Below are 20,322 nucleotides of genomic sequence, written 5' to 3'. Positions count from 1 at the left end.
TAGAAGTCGACCCACAAGTGCGAGTTCGCGGCGGGTCGATTGCCCCGAAATGCGAGTCCTCTGCGTAGCGGTGCGGCGTCGGGCCCCTCGGCCGTGTTGTTGAAGCCGTTTGCAAAAATTGAGCGATTTGCCTTCGAGAACAGTGTCATTACTTGTGTTGGGAACACTGCGTTGTATTCATCTTTGTGCCCCCCCCCCCCTCCTCTCCACACACACACACACACACACACACACACACACACACACACACACACACAACTCCGTTCAAGTCCGCTCAGGTTGGATTTACTCAGGAGTCTTGTGGTTTTGAGCCGCGGCAACATTTAAATAGTCTCAACCCGATAGTTACAGTAAGCTCGAGCCAAGCGCAACGAGACGAGTCATCGACTTTCTCCCATAATAAACGTCGGGCTGGTTTACAAACCCCGACCAACAACGCTCTCTCTCTTGGGATCCTCCCGTCATCTGCACACCAAGTACGGAAAAGCTTTTCAACTTTTAAAATGTCCTTTTGTCGCGTAGCGTAGCCAGAGACACGCTGACTTTAGATTGTGTACCATGCGTATACTCATTATATGAATAGTTTCTGTGCTGTAACTCTGTTGCGTTGCTCTTTCTGGTCACATGACATCTGTTGCTCTATGAAGGGTCTTCCCTGTGAAAAGGGTTTAAGAGGAAGAGGACCAAATATTAAGGTTATATTTTCAGACTCATGATTTTTGTTTGATTCAAGAGGAATAAATCGACACAATCAAAGTCTCCACAGTTATTATTGGACCTTTGGAGTCCTGTAGTGAGGCCCAGAACATGACAGGAAACCAGTAACAAGCCACCGCAACGCCGTTATTTAAATAAGTAACATGTGCTTCCTTGCATATAAATGAAAAATCCCGGTAATCGCTTGTTAATATCTCCCTGAAGGTCTGTTCATCACACGCATGAAGCCACTTCTGTCTCCTCAATGGTTTTGAGTGAATAGAGTCGCCGGCCGACCAAACCAGTAACAAACTGGTTGTTTCTGCAAACACACAGCGGAGGAGACGACGACGCTTCAACTGGAAACGCTGCCGCCGTCAATTGGGGATTTATTTCTGATTAAAGTCGAGATCATTGAGGGATCCAGTGACACGGAAGAAAAGCTAAAAATACGACACGATATTGAAAGAGTTTGCAGGTTTCATCAAATGAATGCGCGCTTGTTTTCGGCAAAGTGTCCCTCGTCCAGCCGCGGACGGCACTGACTGAAATGTCAAGGACTCTGTGTGTGTGTTAGTGTGTGTGTGTGTGTGTGTGTGTGTGTGTGTGTGTGTGTGTTAGTGTGTGTCGCGCTGCACAGGGAGAGGATTGTCTGCGAGGAATGTCAGGACGCTGAACAAACATGGAGTCCGAGGACTTTGGATTCCCACCGTCGCACAATCTTTGTGTATTTTCGCTCTTGTTTTGTTGTTGTTTAGATGCGGGGTTGTTTTTATTATTCTCTCCCTGCCGCCTCTGAGAGATTCTTCCTGCCGGAGGCTCGAAATAAAAATGTTGTTCTCTCTCTCGCTGCCTGCGTAGCAGAGCCGGTTGTTCTCACCCAGCTGTTAATTGCCAGAAGCTAAATGAGAAACCTGGTGGGAGAAGAAGCCGCACGCGTTTCAAAGGCCGCCGCGTCGCTATGTTTTTTGGTCGACGCTCGGAGACGAGTGTGAGGTTTAGCTGCAACGCGGAGGCGAGAGACGCGATGAAGAGCCCACATGAGCACCCAAATGATTCATGAGCGCAGATTAATGGTGTCCCCTGAAATTGAATTCAGTACTCAGGCTGATGAGGCTTTGTCTGCTAAATATAGGACGCGCCGAGCGGGAGGCTGCCTCTGGCGGGGGGCGGAGCCGAGCCGTGACCTTCATCCTTAACGAAGTGACCTTCATCCTTCACGAAGTGACCTTCATCCTTCACGTCATCCTTAACTTCATCCTCTACGGGGTGACCTTCATCCTTAACTTCACCCTTTAGGGTGACCTTCCTTAAATTCATCCTTAACAGAGTGATCTTCATCCTTAACTTCATCCTTTAGGGTGACCTTCATCCTTTGCAGGGTGACCTTCATCCTTAACTTCATCCTTTAGGATGACCTTTATCCTTTGCAGGGTGACCTTCATCCTTAACTTCATCCTTAACAAAGTGAACTTCATCCTTAAATTCATCCTTTAGGGTGACCGTCATCCTTTGCAGGGTGACCTTCATCCTTAACTTCATCCTTTAGGATGACCTTTATCCTTTGCAGGGTGACCTTCATCCTTAACTTCATCCTTAACAAAGTGAACTTCATCCTTAAATTCATCCTTTAGGGTGACCGTCATCCTTTGCAGGGTGACCGTCATCCTTAACTTCATCCTCTAGGATGACCTTCATCCTTTGCAGGGTGACCTTCATCCTTAACTTCATCCTTTGCAGGGTGACCTTCATCCTTAACTTCATCCTTTGCAGGGTGACCTTCATCCTTAACTTCATCCTTAACAGAGTGACCTTCATCCTTAACTTCATCCTTAACAAAGTGACCTTCATCCTTCACTTCACTTTATTGGGTGACCTTGATCCTTAACTTCATCCTTTAGGATGAACTTCATCCTTCATTGGGTGACCTTCATCCTTAACTTCATCCTTCATTACGTGACCTTCATCCTTCATGATGTGACCTTCATCCTTACCTTCAAACCAGTGAGCGTTGAGCGTTCGTCGTTAGTCGTTATCGTCGCTATCGAACGATATTCAGTCCAAAAACAAAATGCGTTGTGTAAACCTTGAATGCTTTCATGTCTGTGATGGTGTCTTTGGGGTTTGTAGACACTTTAACGTGTTGATATCCGCCCATTTCTCACTCTATCTTCTGATGATTTGAAAGAGTGAGGCATTGATTCACCGCCGCCTCCGTGATTCCACACATTCCCTCCTCTGGGTGTGTTTTTGACACGGCCCGTCTGCACTTGTCGGGTGTTCAATGTTCCCCGTTTTGCTCCAGAGAGGAAAACTGGGCACTGACATTTTGAATTCAAAGGCTAAAAAGGGGATCGGGTGCTTTAAGAAGGAGATAATATTTACTTTATTGTCCCCCAGCGAGGGTAAATATGTCTGGTGCAAACACCGAGCCAACAGACGAGATGTACGCCAAAGACGAGGTAGAAAAACACGTAAAATACACGAGGAAACCGAGAGAATTCAGAGTTATGGAGTCAGGATACGAAGTCTCAAAGCGGCGCCTCCTGGTGGAGAATCTGACCAGCGATGCGTCTCCTGTTCTGTCCTTCCTGGCCGTTACTTTTACCTTTTTTTTTGTTTTGCTCCCTCGTCTGTAAAACTCACGAGTTGACAACTCGTGAGTTTTACAGGACGACAACACGTGAAATTAAACAAATATAGACTTTTTTTATTAATAAGTTGTGTGATTCCCCTGCTGGATTCTGGGAAATAATTCTTGCACAAATTAAATTAAGCTGTTTTGACGTCACAGTAAGTTGATTAACGGGGGCTTCCCTACAGACACAAATAGTTTTTCCACTCCGCTTGTCATTTATTTTGATTTTGGGTCTTTTTTGCTTCCATAACGCGTCTTCTTTCAGACCAAATACGTCTCAAATTCTACTTCTCTGAGGTCTATTTGCATCTTTTACAGTGAGGTTTGTTCCAATGTCATTCATGGCCTGATTTATAAAACATCGTATTCCTGAAAACACGGCAAATATAATAGTTTGTTGTTGTTAATATAAATAATCAAATGGGGAGGTTTCATGCTGAGAGCTATAAGTTCAATTTTCCCGACGTTTTTCCTTTTTTTCCTGCTGTTTTGTTGGTGATTCAAAAGATTACGTTCAAAATTTGACATTTTATAAGCATTCAATGCCTCCCTAAGCGTTTCGTCATATTAAATTATATTCAAAAAGAGTGTAAGACCTGGTAGAGCATGAACTGGTTCCCACTTAACTCAAACCAGTTTGGCTAAACCAGGACCGACAAGGCGCTCGTCTGAGGAAGTGCTCCGACCGGAGCGGACCAGTTTAATCGAGTCCGTCAGATAAACTCAACTTACAACGTCCACTTTGAATACAGATAAAAAAACTACATGTATCTGAGCGTGTGGCGCGGCTGCGTAGCAGAACAGCAACGCTCTTTACTTCTAGCTAACGGAAGTGAGCGTGCAGGAAAAGAGCCGAGCACTCGGATCCCACAGGAGACCCGAGGTGAAGGATCGCTGGCGAGGTCGTCTGAGAGCGAGGCGCTTCTGGAAAAACATCCGATCTCATCGACCGTGAAGCGCAATAAAGTTTTCAGGAATTGTTTCGGGGAGAAACCGTGTACTTGTTGTGTCGCTCGGCTTCAGCAAGAAGGGAAAGAAGCAGCCGTAACGCTGTGAAACCATAAATCCTGTCGCCCAAAACACAAGAGGGGAAGAAGTGGAGCGGCGCGAGAACAACTGGAGGAAATGTTCGGCGGTTTAGCAGCCGCTTTAATTACAGCTCGCTTCAGGGAGAGAAAGTCAACACAAACGCAGCGAAGTTGGCTTTCCGGGCCGCGCTACAGAAACCGAAGGGTTCGGATATTTGGGGAGATGTCACACCTGTGAGAATTTTGCCAGAACCAGAACCAGAACCGCCCAGAATATCAGACGACAAACAAGGAGACTTTGCATGAGCGGAAAGGTTAAGAAAACATGAGATTATCTTCCTCTTTTGTTTGCACCGATGCGCCAAAATATTCCACCTTTTTTTTCCATCATTAAAGTATGAAGTTGCATGAAAAGAAGTCTTTATTTAATGCACAGGTCGTATCGTCCATTGCACTTTTGCATAGCGGGAAAATAACAGGTGTAAGTAAATAAGTGCATATCCGCCGTTAGTTGCACCTATTTCACTGTGCAAGTGTGTGTGTGTGTGTGTGTGTGTGTGCTGGTACGGACGTCCTCCTCGGCTATGAAGGAGTTAAACTTTAATAAAAGCGTCGCTTGTGATGAACAGTGACGGATTCTTAAAGCAACTTGAATGCAGCTCATCACAGAGGAAAAAGGGGGATTGGCTGAATAAAAAGCTTTCTGTGTGTGAATGAACCGTGTCAGGTTTGGCCTCTATTGACATGATCAGACAAGATTGTGTGTGTGTGTGTGTGTGTTCGTTCAGCTCCCACGTTGGCCCTCTCGCACACATGAACTAGGACACCAAACCCGACGCGTCTGGCATTTCAAAGAGGAGGCCATTTGTTGGAAACAAGCGCCCCATTTAGACGTTCCTGATCCGGGGATTGAACTGAGCCCGGAGCCGCGACGCGCTTCTTCTTTCTGCTCTCGCGTCGCATAAAGGAAACGCCGACGCGCTCCCTCTTCCCTTCGGTGTCAGCAGAGGAAGAGGTATTGAAGGAAGGAACAAATGGCTGCTCTTGGACCTGCCCGACAGAGAGGCGTCCAAGGTGAACGTGCTCGACGGGCTTCAGGACTCGCTGGTGAAAGGATGAAGAACAAATGTCATGGTGAAATCTTCCACCATGGCGCTGGTTTTTATTTTTTATGAAATTGTTTTTCTGTCCACTTTCAGACAAACAAGAAGCCGGACTTGATTTATCCCTCATGTAACTTGTGTACTTCAGTAACAACGCTCCTGTAGTTAGTTGAACCAAAACCTTTTCCCTGAACCTGACTCAGTCACAACCTTTTTCCTGAACCTGACTTAATCACAACCTTTTTCCTGAACCTGACTTAATCACAACCTTTTCCTAAACCTGACTTAATCACAACCTTTTTCCCAAAACCTGACTTAATCACAAGCTTGTCCTAAACCTGACTTAATCACAACCTTTTTCCTAAACCTGACTTAATCACAACCTTTTTCCTAAACCTGACTTAATCACAACCTTTTTCCTGAACCTGACTTAATCACAAGCTTTTCTAAACCTGACTTAATCACAAGCTTTTCCTAAACCTGACTCAGTCACAAGCTTTTCCTAAACCTGACTTAGTCACAACCTTTTCCCAAAACCTGACTTAATCACAAGCTTTTCCCAAAACCTGACTTAATCACAAGCTTGTCCTAAACCTGACTTAATCACAAGCTTTCCTGAACCTGACTTAATCACAACCTTTTTCCTGAACCTGACTTAATCACAAGCTTTTCTAAACCTGACTTAATCACAAGCTTTTCCTAAACCTGACTCAGTCACAAGCTTTTCCTGAACCTGACTTAATCACAACCTTTTCCCAAAACCTGACTTAATCACAAGCTTGTCCTAAACCTGACTTAATCACAACCTTTTTCCTGAACCTGACTTAATCACAAGCTTTCCTAAACCTGACTTAATCACAAGCTTTTCCTAAACCTGACTCAGTCACAAGCTTTTCCTAAACCTGACTTAGTCACAACCTTTTCCCAAAACCTGACTTAATCACAAGCTTGTCCTAAACCTGACTTAATCACAACCTTTTTCCTGAACCTGACTTAATCACAAGCTTTCCTAAACCTGACTTAATCACAAGCTTTCCTAAACCTGACTTAATCACAACCTTTTCCTGACCCTGAGTCCTGTTTCCTTATAACTACTTGATTCCTTTCCTTCGACTCCTTCACTTCCTCCACGTTGCGACGGCGTTCAGCCGTTGATCTTTTTGCCGTCCGACGTGGTCGTGAGCACGATCATCAGATATTGTAAATGTTGTGTTATCCATAGTATTTAAATGACTAGGAAATATTGATAGTTATTGTCGGACATATCTGGTCGTCACGAGTTTCCCAGAAGGGCTTTTGTGAATCTTTTTAAAGAACTGATGACCTCTTGGCTCTGACTCGAGGACGAGCTTTGTTTGAGTTTTATGGAGGAAAACCAAACGGTTGGTTTTGCCTTTTTTTTTAGAAAAAAGTTCGTAAAAACAATGTTTGGCGATCGGGGAAGTTTATTGTTTTCCGAAGAGTTTTTTTGTCGACTTTCTTTCTCTCTCTCCCGAAACGCCGTTTCCTCTCCGTGCAAAGCTCCGTCGGTCCAGCGCGGCTTTGTGGGAGCTTGGCACGAGGACTGGAGATGCTGCAAATACCTCCAAATATCTCCACCATCCAGACGCCGAGGATGGAAAAAAGCCTCGCTGCTGCCAAAGCTGGTCCAGCTGGTTCTCTATAAACAGCAATATGAATTATTGTCTGACTTCCAGAGAGGATTATTCAGCCGTTACCGACACGGAGAGGTGGGCCGAGACGTGGAAGTTAAGCTCTCATGAAAGAGCCGCCGCTCTGCAGACAATAATGAACTAATAGACGCTGATAACTTGATTTAAAGGCAATTACGTGTTTAGATTACACCTTTTCTAAAATGTGCCAGTTTCCAGAACAGAAATCCATGTTCAAGATTCTTGTTTCATTTCGTTGACTCAAGGTTTATTTCAGGGACGTAATATGTTGTATAAACCAGGCTGTGAATTATTCATGAACCAAACCTTCTGCTTGAAAACCTCTCAGAATATAGATGGGTTTATTTTTGGTGTCCGACTGAGAAAGAAGTCCAAGAATAACAGAAAAACATGACTTTCCCCCAGTTGAGTATTGACATTATCGTTTCAGAAGTAGTCAAATAGATAAATAAACACCTCAATGTGTTTTTGCATGTCATATTTCTCAACCAAATATCCATATTCAATCGCTGCATACACAAAGAACAAGGCCTCTGAATGGTGGAGTGATGGTGGAGTATTCCAGGTGTTTTTGCTCCACATGTTTGGAGTCACCTGTGACTTCTCGCTGTGCCGCCGGCTGCTTTTGGGAAACAGGAAACAGGAAACAGGAAGTGTCCTGCCGTCACGCGTCCTGCTGCAGCCGCGTCTGTCGTCTCGCTGGACCAGACAGCGCAGCCTGAGCCGGCAGCTTTTATCCTCTTACATCACCGGCGTCGGGACCGGTGGAGGATAAACGGGTGCACATACCAGTGTGTGTGCATATTTATGCATGTATAACACACACACACACACACAGAGACACACACGCACGTATAAAGTGGAGTTTGCATTCCACTGTTTGCATTAACAGTGAATCTTTTTCTTTTAAGCTTTCATGTAATCCTGCAGCGCAGCAAAAAACATCTTTTTTTCAAAATCTTTAAAACCTTTTTTTGCTTTTTCAAGATCAACCAGCTCAATGTTCACCTCCCTCTTTGTCTAAATATAGATGGAGGTGTTTTTAAAGGAAGATGGAAGGTGTCCTCGCAGCCAAAGACCAGATGTGGTCTTGCATATTTCTGACGTTATGATATTTCATCATATCTTTCATGGAGCCAAATGCAAACTGTCTCCCTCGCCTCTCCTCTCTCCGCTGTATCTGACACCCCCACACACACAAGTTTATCTCCAGAGTCGAGGAGGAGATAATGACTGCAATCTGCACCTCCGTCTCCTGCTGCTCATCCTCCCTTCTGCCCACATCCTCAGCTCCACCACCTCCCCTGCTTTAACTCTCTCTCTCTCTCTCTGAGGCTGTGGGTGTTGGAGTCTCTTGCAGCGTTTCATCCCCGTCATTTATTTTGGTTTCCAATGATCCGAGATGTAATTCATCAACGGCGAGTGTTTAATTTATCCTGAAGTGACTGAAACATGATTATGTAATTAATCATAAGGGCCCAATTCTCCCTTTTTTTTCATCCTGAAAGCTCTGCTCAGGGTTCTTATGGAAAACCTGGAACAGTCACGGCATTTTAAAATGGTTATTTCCAGGCCTGGAAAGTCCTTGAGGGAAAAAAAAATACAATTTTATCACTTTTTTACTGTTTACACACAGATTTCACACAATGTTTGCTCATGGACATTTGGTTTAGAGTCATGTAAAAGTTATTTAAAGTCATAGAAATTTGGTTGAAAGTCTTGTAAATCCATTGGTCAGAGTGTTCAGTGTTTCCAGCAAACTAAAACGCTTCATGAGATGCAACATTTACTTCTGCTCGTCTTCTTCTGAGGAAGAGCTCGTTTCCACCGCTGACGTGGAGATGACTAATCGGGTGGGAGGGCGGCGTCTTCCTCATGGACTTGAGTCTGTTGGAGGACACACACACACACACACACACACACACACACACACACACACACACACACACACACACACACACACACACACACACACACACACACACACACACACACACACACACACACACACACACACACACACACACACACACACACACACACACACAGCTGTTGCATTTCAACACGCTGCCTGCAGAGCAACGACGCTGCCAGACACATGGACTCTCTCTCTCTCTCTCTCTCTCTTTTAAGTCTCTCTATCTACTTTTCTGGAAACACTTTTAAAGCGACCCGCTCCGCCTCGCCGTCAGGAGTCCCTCCCTGCCGCTTGAAGTGCGTCCACGAACGTTACACAACCAAGCGCCGTTGTGCGCTCGTGCGTGTCCGGACCCGTCTGTCGCCGCTCCCTGTCTGCACAGGCCTCGGCCGTCCCCGTACACGACTGCTCGCAGGTCCACAAACGCACCGCGGGTCCACAAACGCACCACGACTCCGCGTGGCCGCTCATTGAGGATCCGCTCTGGCAGATCCAGATCCTTTTTTTGGGGTTTATATAGCAGCCGGTGCACAAGGATCCAGATTATTTAAGTGACTGAAAATCATCTCAACTGCTGTGAAGTCGGTAAACCATCAGAAATTAAGAAATGTTATCTGGTACGAGTTGAAAACTGGTATCTGAAGAAATGTAAATGTAATTTTGGTGAATTCATGGAATATTGGTTAAAAGTCATACAAATTTGGTCAGAAGTCATGAAAATGTGGTCAGAAGTTATGGAAAAAATTGATTGAATAGAAAACAATTGATTAAAAGAAATAAAAATCTGGTTTAGAAGTAATAAAAATTGGTTAAAAGTTATGGAAATCTGGTTTAAAAGTCATGAAAAATAAAACATTAAAATTGGCATCTGAATAAAACAGAAAATATATTTAAAAAATAAAATGTTGGTCTCACGCGGACACTAAAAACGTTTAAAAGTAAAAGACATCAAATGCATCGCTGTCACACAATAAGTGGACAACCTAAAAAACATTGCATTTATGTGAATGCATTATTTTTATTTGCATTTTCCTCCTTTCCCTGCACACTTTCCTCTGCCTGCAGTGTGTTGACGTAGCTTTCATGGGGCTGCAGCCGCGCTCTGCTGAACTCGTATCAGCAACAAATAATAAGCTCCTTACTTATTGTTTTTGGCCTTTTTCCATTTGCTGAGCTGTAATCTGATACGGACCAAGGTCGCTGCCGGTTATTCCTCTGTGCCGCCGAGCCGTCGCATGATGTTGGCCGACCGAGTTCTGCGTGTGTGCGTCAGCGTGTGTGTGTTAGTGTGTGAGTCCATGTTTTACTAGATAATCCCCGGCACCGCTGTCTGCCCGTTGACCAACTGTTCCCACTACTTCTGCCCCCGCAAATCCTCTTGTCCAACATCGCCCAATCCCCCGGATAACATTCGGCGTCATAACTGGATCAGGAGGGGTGCGTTTTCATTTTATTGTTTTATTTATTTATCTGTTTGTTTCACATCAGACGGGTGACATTTGAGACGCTTCTGTGGGCGGAGACAATCGGTTTGATATTTCGGCCGTGACTCAGCTCCCCAAAGCCTGCTCGGGAGGGAGAGGACGGCTGTGTGTGTGTGTGTGTGTGTGTGTGTGTGTGTGTGTGTGTGTGTGTGTGTGTGTGTGTGTGTGCAGGTGGCTTCGGCTCGCCAACGTGTTCGGACCTGATGGAGTGTGAAGTGGCTGCAGCCTCGGTGCCGCTTTTAAAAAAGGGTTTTTCAAGGTTTTTCCATTTGTGTGTGAGCATCTGATGTGGACTCGGCCCACATCTGTGAGAGGGAGGTGTGTGTGTCTGTCTCTGTGTGTGTGTGTGTGTGTTGTTTCTAGAGAAGGCAGACGTGAGAGCGGCGTTTGTTTAGAGCTCAGAACTGAAACCGGGTCTGCACGGCGCTCGCATCCAGCGGAGACTGAAAACGATCCTTCAGCTGGAGATCTCAGCGCTCGCTGTCGGTGAAGCTGGAGAAGCAAAGAGCTGGCTGCACGTTTTATAGGAATTTAATGTTTTACAAGTCATGGGAATTTGGTTAAAAGTACATTTTTGACAATTTAAAATCGCAATTGTTTCTGGGAGCAGATATCATCCAGCAACATTTTAAAAAATAATGTTCAACATGCTCGCAGCAGCGTTTCATAACTGATAGAAACTGCTTTTTGTAAAAAAAATAAAAAATGAAATGAATTCCAGAGCTAATGAACCTGTTGGCTCCGTCACGGCCGACGGCGTCTTCCCTCCACCTTTTAACCCGATTGTGCAAGAGCCAACTGTTGCATATGTTGTGCGTCGACACGCACGCGAGTGTTATTTTTATCTATCTTTCCCTCGGGGGGGGGGGCGGCCCGCGATGGAGGAACCGGTTCTGACCTCATCGCCGACGACCTCGTCCTTCTTTACCTCTCCAGCTGGTGTCACCGCGAGAGACTCAAGCGTCTCTTTCCTTCACAGCATTTATTCTTTTCTCCACAGCCGCGTTACACTTTCTGTCTCTGGCTCGATCCCATTTTCCTTTGTCATCTTTTCTTTTGGCTGCCTCTCTCTCTCTCGCTCTCGCTCTCTCTCTCTCTCTCTCTCTCTGGGCCTCTTGTGTATAACCAGCCGTCGGCCGTTTCCTCCCCTCGCCGCGTCCCCTGATTGGCCGATGCGAGCGCTCTCCGAGTGACCCCCGGGAGTGATGTCAGACCGTCTCCATGGCTGCGGTTTTTGTGTTTGTCATCCGCGAGGGAGGGAGGAAGGAGGGAGGAGGTAGGAAAGGAGAGGAGGAGGGGGTGCATCTCTGTTTGAGAGGAGCTTGGCCGAGCTCCCCATCGGCGAGAACAAAGCCAAGAGGCTGCGTTTGCAGAGATTAAGAGGTCCGAGGTGTCGGTTCCAGGCCGGTTTCTGCACACAGCTGCTCCGCCGCCGGCCTCCAGAAGATGGACGGCTCTTCAGCGTGCAAATCGGTGCAGCTCGAAATGTTGCTTTTAGTCTCGCAAGCGCTGCTTATTTCACTATGGTTTGGTGAGGGTTACTATTGGTTTAATCAATAAAATGTCATAAAATCGGAAGGTTTCGTGGTTTTGATTCGTCAGACTCGTCTTTAAGTGACGACAGAGTCCGTCTTCCTCCATCAATTTTCTTTTTGTGTCATTTTGTTGACCACAAAAGAAAAAGTTTGAGTCCCGCGTTGGCAGCATGTTTGCTTTTTCCTCACGGATGCTTGTTGTACTTGTTCCGCTCGCGGCTTCGCTTTATCACCAGGAATCTCTCGTGCAACAAGCGGCTTCCTGAAAAGCGACCGAATGTTTTGTCTGGAGGACTTCCTCCTCTGGACAGACGGGGTGTCATCCTACCGCGTTGCTCCACAAACCAGATGAGCGTGACCGCGAGATCGTCTCCCGACAGCGATATTACTTGTCGAACTCGCCGGTCCAGAACCTTTAGGCCCGCGCTAAAAGTTTCTCCAAACAGCCGCCAAAACACACGGCCCACTGCTCCCGGGACGGCTTCTGGTATCGATAACCAGGAGATACGACGGCAATCTGATACGGCGGCGTCTCCCATGCGAGAGAGCGGGTGATTGTGTTGCAGCATGTGTGTGTGTGTGTCTCCTTTCAGGTGCCTCTTTAAAGAGCTGGACTGCAGTCGCACACGTGCACAATGACACGACGCAGGCACAGCATGTTCCCATGTTTGCTCATGGAAATTTGGTTTAAAGTCTTGCTTGAAGTCGTGCACGAACACGTTTTTTAGGTTTGTGGAAGCAGCTCATACACGAGGACTGTTACCCGCTCTAAGCTTTGCCTTTTGGGAAAAGCCTTCCTTAAGAGTCGCAGGATACATTTTTTATTCCTTCATCCCGCTCTGACCTGATGTCCATCCTTCTCCTTGAAGGATCAAGAGCCGCCGTGCCGGAGGGTTTTCATAAAGAAACCAAACTCTGCAGTCGTCCTGTCCGTGAACCAGGAGACTCAAATGAGGCTTTGCCCATTTTTTGGTGGGATTTCCTTTGTGGCGGACGGGTTAGCATCGTTTAAGTAGATGGCTTCCAATAGCATTTTTAGCATTTTGCTGTGATTTCCTGTTCTGACTGAAAGGAACGTCCTTAACGTGATGTTCCAAAACAAAGCGGCGTCTTAAATTCACGTCTGACTCTCTTAAAGCCCGCTAGTCGCATCTGCGGTTTTTTTTTTCCCGCCGAAATACCCCGAACAAATGCTGCGATCGCCGCGGCACGACCTTGGCTAGTTTTGACCGCTGTGTCGGATGAACATCGCGTCCTTCCAGTAAACCTCTCACCTGACAACTGCTCAACACAGACAACAGCAGCGTTGACCCGATTTTTAATGGTTTTAGCTGCAGTCAAAGAACACTTAGCGCCGCGGAAATCAGGAGTCGGCCCTAATGGAATGAGAGCGACGGGCCGCTCGTCGAGAGATTACATGGGTTGTGTTCTCGCCAGATATAGCCCGATTATTTCAGCATGAGCGCTGTGCCGGGGTCACTAATCCAGACGCCATAGGTACCTTTTTTTATTTTTTAAATAAGGTGCTCGATTTGACTAGCCCGCGGCCGCCGCCATGTTGAGAGCCGCGTGGAGGCAACAGATACTCTGGATTTAGAGAACCTTTTTAACGCATCGCTCTATCTTTATCTCTATCTATCTTTATCTCTATCTATCTTTATCTATCTTTATCTCTATCTATCTTTATCTCTATCTATCTTTATCTATCTTTATCTCTATCTATCTTTATCTCTTTCTATCCATCTTTCTATTTATCTCTTTCTATCTATCTTTATCTATTTATCTCTTTCTATCTATCTTTATCTATTTGTATCTATCTTTATCTCTATCTATCTTTATCTCTATCTATTATTTCTTTCTCTCTATCTTTATCTCTTTCTATCTATATTACTATCTATCTTTATCTTTGTCTCTTTCTATCTATATTTATCTTTATTTTTTTCTATCTAACTTTCTATTTATCTCTATTTATCTCTATCTTTATCTTTTTCTATTTTTATCTATATATTTTTTAAATGTTTATCTGTCTTTCTCTATCTCTTTATCGCTCTGTCATCTAGCTTTCTTTCTCTCTATCTCTATCTCTAACTATATATATATATATATATATATCTTTCTCTCTATCTATACTTCTCTCTCGGTCTTCTCTCCTCTCTTCGTAAACAGTGTTTGGAGGGAAAACATCAGCTTCCTTATTGATCGCATTGATTGTTTTTGGTTAACATTCAACCTGCGTGAAGGTCGACGCTCTGGAGGAACAATGACTTCACCTGTTGATCCTGATGCCTCCACTGAGCTGCTGACACCTGCAGCGAGCAGCCGATATATGATCTGTAACGAGTCATGGCGGCTCAGGATGCGCTGCGAGAAGATGGACGCTCCGCTCTGCCATGAGAGATGAAGTTCAGTGCGATGGATCCAGTTTTCCTCTTTTTCTGGAGCAACCAGAGATAAAAGAGAGGAAAGAGATGAGTGTGGTCCTCTAACTTCCATGTTTCACAGTCGCCTCGTGCTGAATGCAGACGTTCTCTCTCAGCCGGGAGTCCAGACCCTCTTTGTTGTTCCCACCGCTTCCTCCTACCTGCTCTGGGTTTAACGTCCCATGCGCTGCAGTTTTGGACTATTTTTAGCGTTAAACAGCCGAGCGGCCGCCTGTTGGGATCAGATACACGACTCTGAAAGGAGACTTTGTTTCAGAGCCAGACGCTCGATGACGATCAGGACGCTCGATTCTCACCAGAGTTTCTCTCTCTGGGTTCTGGCTCTGGGTTTTTACCCGCCTCAGATATGAGGAGGGACATGGATGAGGAAGGAAGGAAGGAAGGAAGGAAGGAAGGAAGGAAGGAAGGAAGGAAGGAAGGAAGGAAGGAAGGAAGGAAGGAAGGAAGGAAGGAAGGAAGGAGAGATGAGGAAGGGAAGGAGATTGAGAGAGGGAGAGAGAGGGAGAGAGGGAGACAGAGAGAGGGATAGAGAGGGAGAGAGAGGGAGACAAGGGAGGAAGAAAGAAAGGAGTGGGGAAGAGAAAGAGGAGGAGGAGGAAGGAAGGAAGAAAGGAGAGAGCGAGAGGAGGAGGAGGAGGAAGGAAGGAAGAAAGGAGAGAGCGAGAGGAGGAGGAGGAGGAAGGAAGAAAGGAGAGAGCGAGAGGAGGAGGAGGAGGAAGGAAGAAAGGAGAGAGGAGGAGGAGGAGGAGGAGGAGGAGGAGGAAGGAAGAAAGGAGAGAGGAGGAGGAGGAGGAAGGAAGAAAGGAGAGAGGAGGAGGAGGAGGAGGAGGAAGGAAGAAAGGAGAGAGCGAGAGGAGGAGGAGGAGGAGGAGGAAGGAAGAAAGGAGAGAGAGAGAGGAAGAAGGACGGAAGGAGAGAGAAGGGGGAGGTAAGGAGGAAGGGAGAGAGAGAGACGAGGAAGGGAGGGAGGAAGGAATGAGAGAGAAAGAATGAGAGAAAAGGGAGGGAGGAAGGAATGAGGAGAGGAGGAAAGGCTCTTGGATGCAGCCTGAGACCTTTGGCAGCCTCCTCTCTGTCTGTTTGTCTCCTTCCTTGAAACCACACACACACACACACGCACACACACACACACACACACACACACACACACACACACACGCTGGTGGGTTAATGCTGCTAAACGACAGGCGGCGCCTCTGGCAGCGGTCCAGGCTCTTGGATTCCTCTCGGCTCAAACGTGGAGCAGAGGAATGTTCGGCTCTTGAATCCATCAGTCAGTCGAGTAAACGCTGACAAACACACACGCATCCCCCCGCAGCGACGACAACAACAACAACAACAACAACAACAACTATTATTATTATTATTGGAGCAACAGCGTGTTATGATCTATTATTACCCCTCAAGACTTAATGCGTCTCCATACCATACGCTCAGAGAAGATGACTGCACTTCTCTTGATGTCTTCCCTAAACTTCACGTGGTTAAGCAACTCCTCTGGTTGTATAGAAGTCTTTGTGTTAAAACGACTCCTCTGGTTGTATAGAAGTCTTTGTGTTAAAGCGACTCCTCTGGTTGTATAGAAGTCTTTATGTGTTAAAGTGACTCCTTTGTTGTATAGAAGTCTTTGTGTGTTAAAGTGACTCCTTTGTTGTATAGAAGTCTTTATGTGTTAAAGCGACTCCTCTGGTTGTATAGAAGTCTTTATGTGTTAAAGCGACTCCTCTGGTTGTATAGAAGTCTTTATGTGTTAAAGCGACTCCTCGTTGTATAGAAGTCTTTATGTGTTAAAGCGACTCCTCTGGTTGTATAGAAGTCTTCATGTGTTAAAGCGACTCCTCTGGTTGTATAGAAGTCAAAGCTTCCTGTGTGATTTTGGAGGACAAAGATCTGTGAATAAAACTACAACCTGCACAGTTGATTCAATCTGTTATGTAAATTGTGTGTACTGCCCGTAGTTTTAAAAATAGACTAAGCACCAGGAAGTGATTTTCCCATTTCCTCTCAGCGCTGCAGTGAGTTGTTGTGCACGCACACTCGCTGCACATGAAGCGACAACAAGCCGGCTGTCTGTCCTTAATCCATTGTTCATTAGGGCTGCCCGCTGTGAGGATGAGGCATGCGATTGTGTTAGCGCTTGTGTGTTTTAGTTTAATGACCTCGAGATGAGTGTCACTCTGTCTTACTTTCAGCAGCTTCCTCGTCTCATTCCCTGGAAGTGACTTCCTCCTTCAGTCTCCATCTGGCCTCTTGGTGTGAAATATAAATCCTCCCTGCTCGAAATCCTAGATCTACAATCACTTAATTATTCTTTCAGATCTTTTTTTTTCCCCTCTTTGTGCTCCATCCTCACTAAGGCGACTAGAAGCTGCGGCAGTGGGAAGCGCTCGACTTCAGCGAGTGGACAAGAAAAATGCAGTTTGAAAATTAAGTATATTGGTTGTATAGAAGTCCATGTTTCATGTGTTAAAGCTGCATTCTCTCTCCTGACCACCAGAGGGCAACTCTTCTGGTTGTATAGAAGTCTATGCTTCATGTGTTAAAGCTGCATTCTCTCTCCTGACCACCAGGGGGAGACTCCTCTGGTTGTATAGAAGGCTATGCTTCATGTGTTAAAGCTGCATTCTCTCTCCTGACCACCAGAGGGCGACTCCTCTGGTTGTATAGAAGTCTATGCTTCATGTGTTAAAGCTGCATTCTCTCTCCTGACCACCAGGGGGAGACTCCTCTGGTTGTATAGAAGGCTATGCTTCATGTGTTAAAGCTGCATTCTCTCTCCTGACCACCAGAGGGCGACTCCTCTGGTTGTATAGAAGTCTATGCTTTATGTGTTAAAGCTGCGTTCTCTCTCCCGACCACAAGGGGGCGACTCCTCTGGTTGTATAGAAGTCCATCTTTCATGTGTTAAAGCTGCATTCTCTCTCCTGACCACCAGGGGGCGACTCCTCTGGTTGTATAGAAGTCTATACTTCATGTGTTGAAGCTGCATTCTCTCTCCCGACCACCAGAGGGCGACTCCCCTGGTTGTATAGAAGTCTATGCTTCATGTGTTAAAGCTGCATTCTCTCTCCTGACTCCCCTGGTTGTATAGAAGTCTAAGCGTCATGTTTTAAAGCTGATAAACGATGGAAGCGGGATAAAAAATTGCACTTGTTTATTAGATTTCGTGGAAAAAAAAAGTCACTCAGTCCAAGTCCCACAAGTCACTGGACGAGCTGGAGGAGGAAGACGAGCTGGAGGGGGAAGACGAGCTGGAGGGGGAAGACGAGCTGGAGGGGGAAGACGAACTGGAGGAGGAAGACGAACTGGAGGGGGAAGACAAGCTGGAGGAGGAAGACGAGGCAACGACCTCTTCCTCGTACAGCTGGACGGGGACCTCGGCGGCGACCTGGGCCGGCGGGTCGGGTCTCGGCCCGTCGCCGCGCGCCATGGCGGACGGCGTCTGCGACATAACCCGGCCGTCGTAGTCGTCCACGAGGTTGTCGATGAAGCTCTGCAGGAGACTCGACTCGGAGTCGCCGCTGTCGGAGTCGAAGCTCCACCGAAGGTCGTCCCCTGGGTCCTAAAGTCCATTTTAAACACGTTAACATGAAGGTCGTGACGTGAAAGCACTCGAGTCTTTTATTACTTCCTGTCAACAGCCTCTAAAACATGTTCTAGTTCTGAGAGTTATGGAGGAAAAGGAGGAAGATTTGGGGAGGAAGGAGGAAAGGGGAGGGAAGGGGGAGGGAGGGAAGAAGGGAAGAAGGTGAGAGGAGGAAGGAAGGTGAGAGGAGGGAGGTAAAGAGGAGAAAGGAGGGAGGGAGGAGGACGGGAGAGAGGAGGGACTGAGGCAGAAAGGGAGGAAGGAGAGAGGAGGAAGGAAGGTGAGAAATAGAAGGGAAGAGGAAGGAAGGAGAGAGAAGGGAAGAGGAAGGAAGGAAGGAAGGAGAGAGGTAGAGAGGAGGAAGGAAGGAGGAAGTGAGGAAAGAAGCAGGAGAAGGAAGGAAGAGAGGGAAGGAGAGGAAAGGCTCTCTAGCTTCAAGTCTTCCTCGGTACAGCATGATGTTCATTACATGGTGGTCGTTTCAAACAGACCATAATAAGCGGCCGCTTGGTGAACGGTGGATCCCTTGAAAGGAGACTCATCGTATCAACATGACCTCCTGCGTCCTACCTGCATGTCCAGGATGTTGTTGTTGAAGTGGATGAAGTCGAAGCGCTTCAGCCCGCTGTGCAGGCAGAGGAGCTCCAGGACCATCAGCTCCTCGTCTTCCTCGTCTTCCTCCATGTTGCCGCTCGGGTCCTTTTCAGCCTCCCAGTCGCTCTCATCCGTCAGCGCGCGTAAATCTTCCACAGACATTTTGTGTTATATTTTCTCTCCTCCTCTCAGAGATCAGCATCAGTTGGGCTGTTTGGTCGCGCCGGACGACCGAGTGCTGTTTTTCAATTTTTTTTGAAAAAAAGCTTTTTTTTTGTAGTTCTGGACTGTTGGTGGTTCACTTCCTTACTTCCTTGTTTGGGCATAATTCTACTTCCTGTTTGTAAATCACTGAAACAACCGTAAATCTCGGTGTAAATCTGCTCCTCACGTCACTGAAAACTGTTTTTGGGGGAAACATAAATTCATGGTTTTGGGCCTTCCATCTTTTTGATCTGACTTCAGATCAGTTGTTTAGATGAGTCTGTCAGGTTGAGCGTCACATGACTCAGTAAGGCAACCAGGAAGTGGACGTGAAGAAGTTTGATCCGTGTATTTTATGACACAAAGCTTTAAAGTGAACGGTGCAGACAAACACATTTAATCAGAGTGAAGATTTTGGCTTCCAGCATTTTTTTTCATGGAAACGAGGGAGTCCGGCGTTGTGGGCGTGGCCTCTTTTAGACGTGTCATCACCGCCAAAACCGTCTTTATTTCTGCTTCCAGGAGCACAAAGTCCTCCACGAGTCTCACCTCTTAAACTTTGTCGTTAAATGACATAAATATTAACCAAAATATAATCTGGAGTGTGATTTTTGCCGTTTGTGTGTTAATGCGTGTGTGTGTGTGTGTGTGTGTGTGTCTTGCATATTATAACCTTGTTTACGATGTCATTTTGGCACATTTAGCTGTGAGCTATTTCTTTTTTTTAGCAGATGACACACTCACAACATTCTACACACTCTTTGATGTGGCCGGCCCTGCCCAGTGTACACACACACACACACACACACAAGATATGCGCTTGATAAAGGCAACCACAACACTTAAGAAGTCTGCACACACACACACGGTACATAACCACAGCAGTCTTTGGATCTAAACTTGAACGTGAACATATTTTGTGTTATTTTCAATGGGCACGTTGTGTAGAATATAAAACACACAACCAGGTGTCCAGGAGTCTCTCTCGTCAGTCGAAACCCAAAAAGCTGAAATTCTTTTTAGGCAGAATTGGATAAATAAAAAGCTTTGATCTTTTCTTTCCCACAACCACACACACACACACACACACACACACACACACACACACACACACACACACACACACACACACACACACACACACACACATCTCAACCAAGAAACAGTTTCACAAGCCGGCCCTTTTTTTTATTTTTCAAAAGCTACAAGAAAATGACAGACAGCAGCAACCAGAAACAAGCACCCACACACAGACACAGACAGACACACACACACACACCTCCAGTCATTCAGGGAGGTGTCGACCCGCTGAACGTCGGTGACTTCCTGTGTTTTCTGGGTCGCAGGAGAAGTTTACAGCTTTCGCTCTGGAAACGTGTAGAAAGAAAAAGCTGCAGCGTGTCTTCAGGGAGAAGCTGTGAG

General features: G+C 46.2%; 2 protein-coding genes across 5 annotated transcripts in view; one reads left to right on the top strand and one right to left on the bottom strand.

The window, feature by feature from the left end:
- The window catches only part of pard3ab (par-3 family cell polarity regulator alpha, b), a 165,834-nt gene that overhangs the window by 5,814 nt on the left and 139,698 nt on the right, over positions 1-20,322 (top strand). The window lies entirely within an intron of this gene.
- On the bottom strand, positions 17,656-18,922 carry LOC137778944 (uncharacterized). Its single transcript, XM_068566336.1, has 2 exons — positions 18,673-18,922; positions 17,656-18,078 (listed from the first exon to the last, which is right to left on the bottom strand). The coding sequence occupies exons 1-2, from the start codon at positions 18,856-18,858 to the stop codon at positions 17,701-17,703; spliced, it is 564 nt and encodes a 187-aa protein (XP_068422437.1). The 5' UTR covers positions 18,859-18,922; the 3' UTR covers positions 17,656-17,700.

This window comes from Clinocottus analis, unplaced genomic scaffold, assembly GCF_023055335.1.
Source record: "Clinocottus analis isolate CAN_PGR_092001 unplaced genomic scaffold, fCliAna1.0.p SCAF_11, whole genome shotgun sequence".
Taxonomy (NCBI): domain Eukaryota; kingdom Metazoa; phylum Chordata; class Actinopteri; order Perciformes; family Cottidae; genus Clinocottus; species Clinocottus analis.
This window is presented reverse-complemented; position numbering and strand designations above follow the sequence as displayed.

Excerpts from the sequence above, each read along its gene's own strand:
- LOC137778944 (XM_068566336.1), bottom strand. The coding sequence starts at position 18,858 with ATGTCTGTGGAAGATTTACGCGCGCTGACGGATGAGAGCGACTGGGAG. Across the intron at positions 18,079-18,672 it reads ACAACATCCTGGACATGCAG|GACCCAGGGGACGACCTTCG; the intron begins GTAGGACGCAGG and ends AATGGACTTTAG.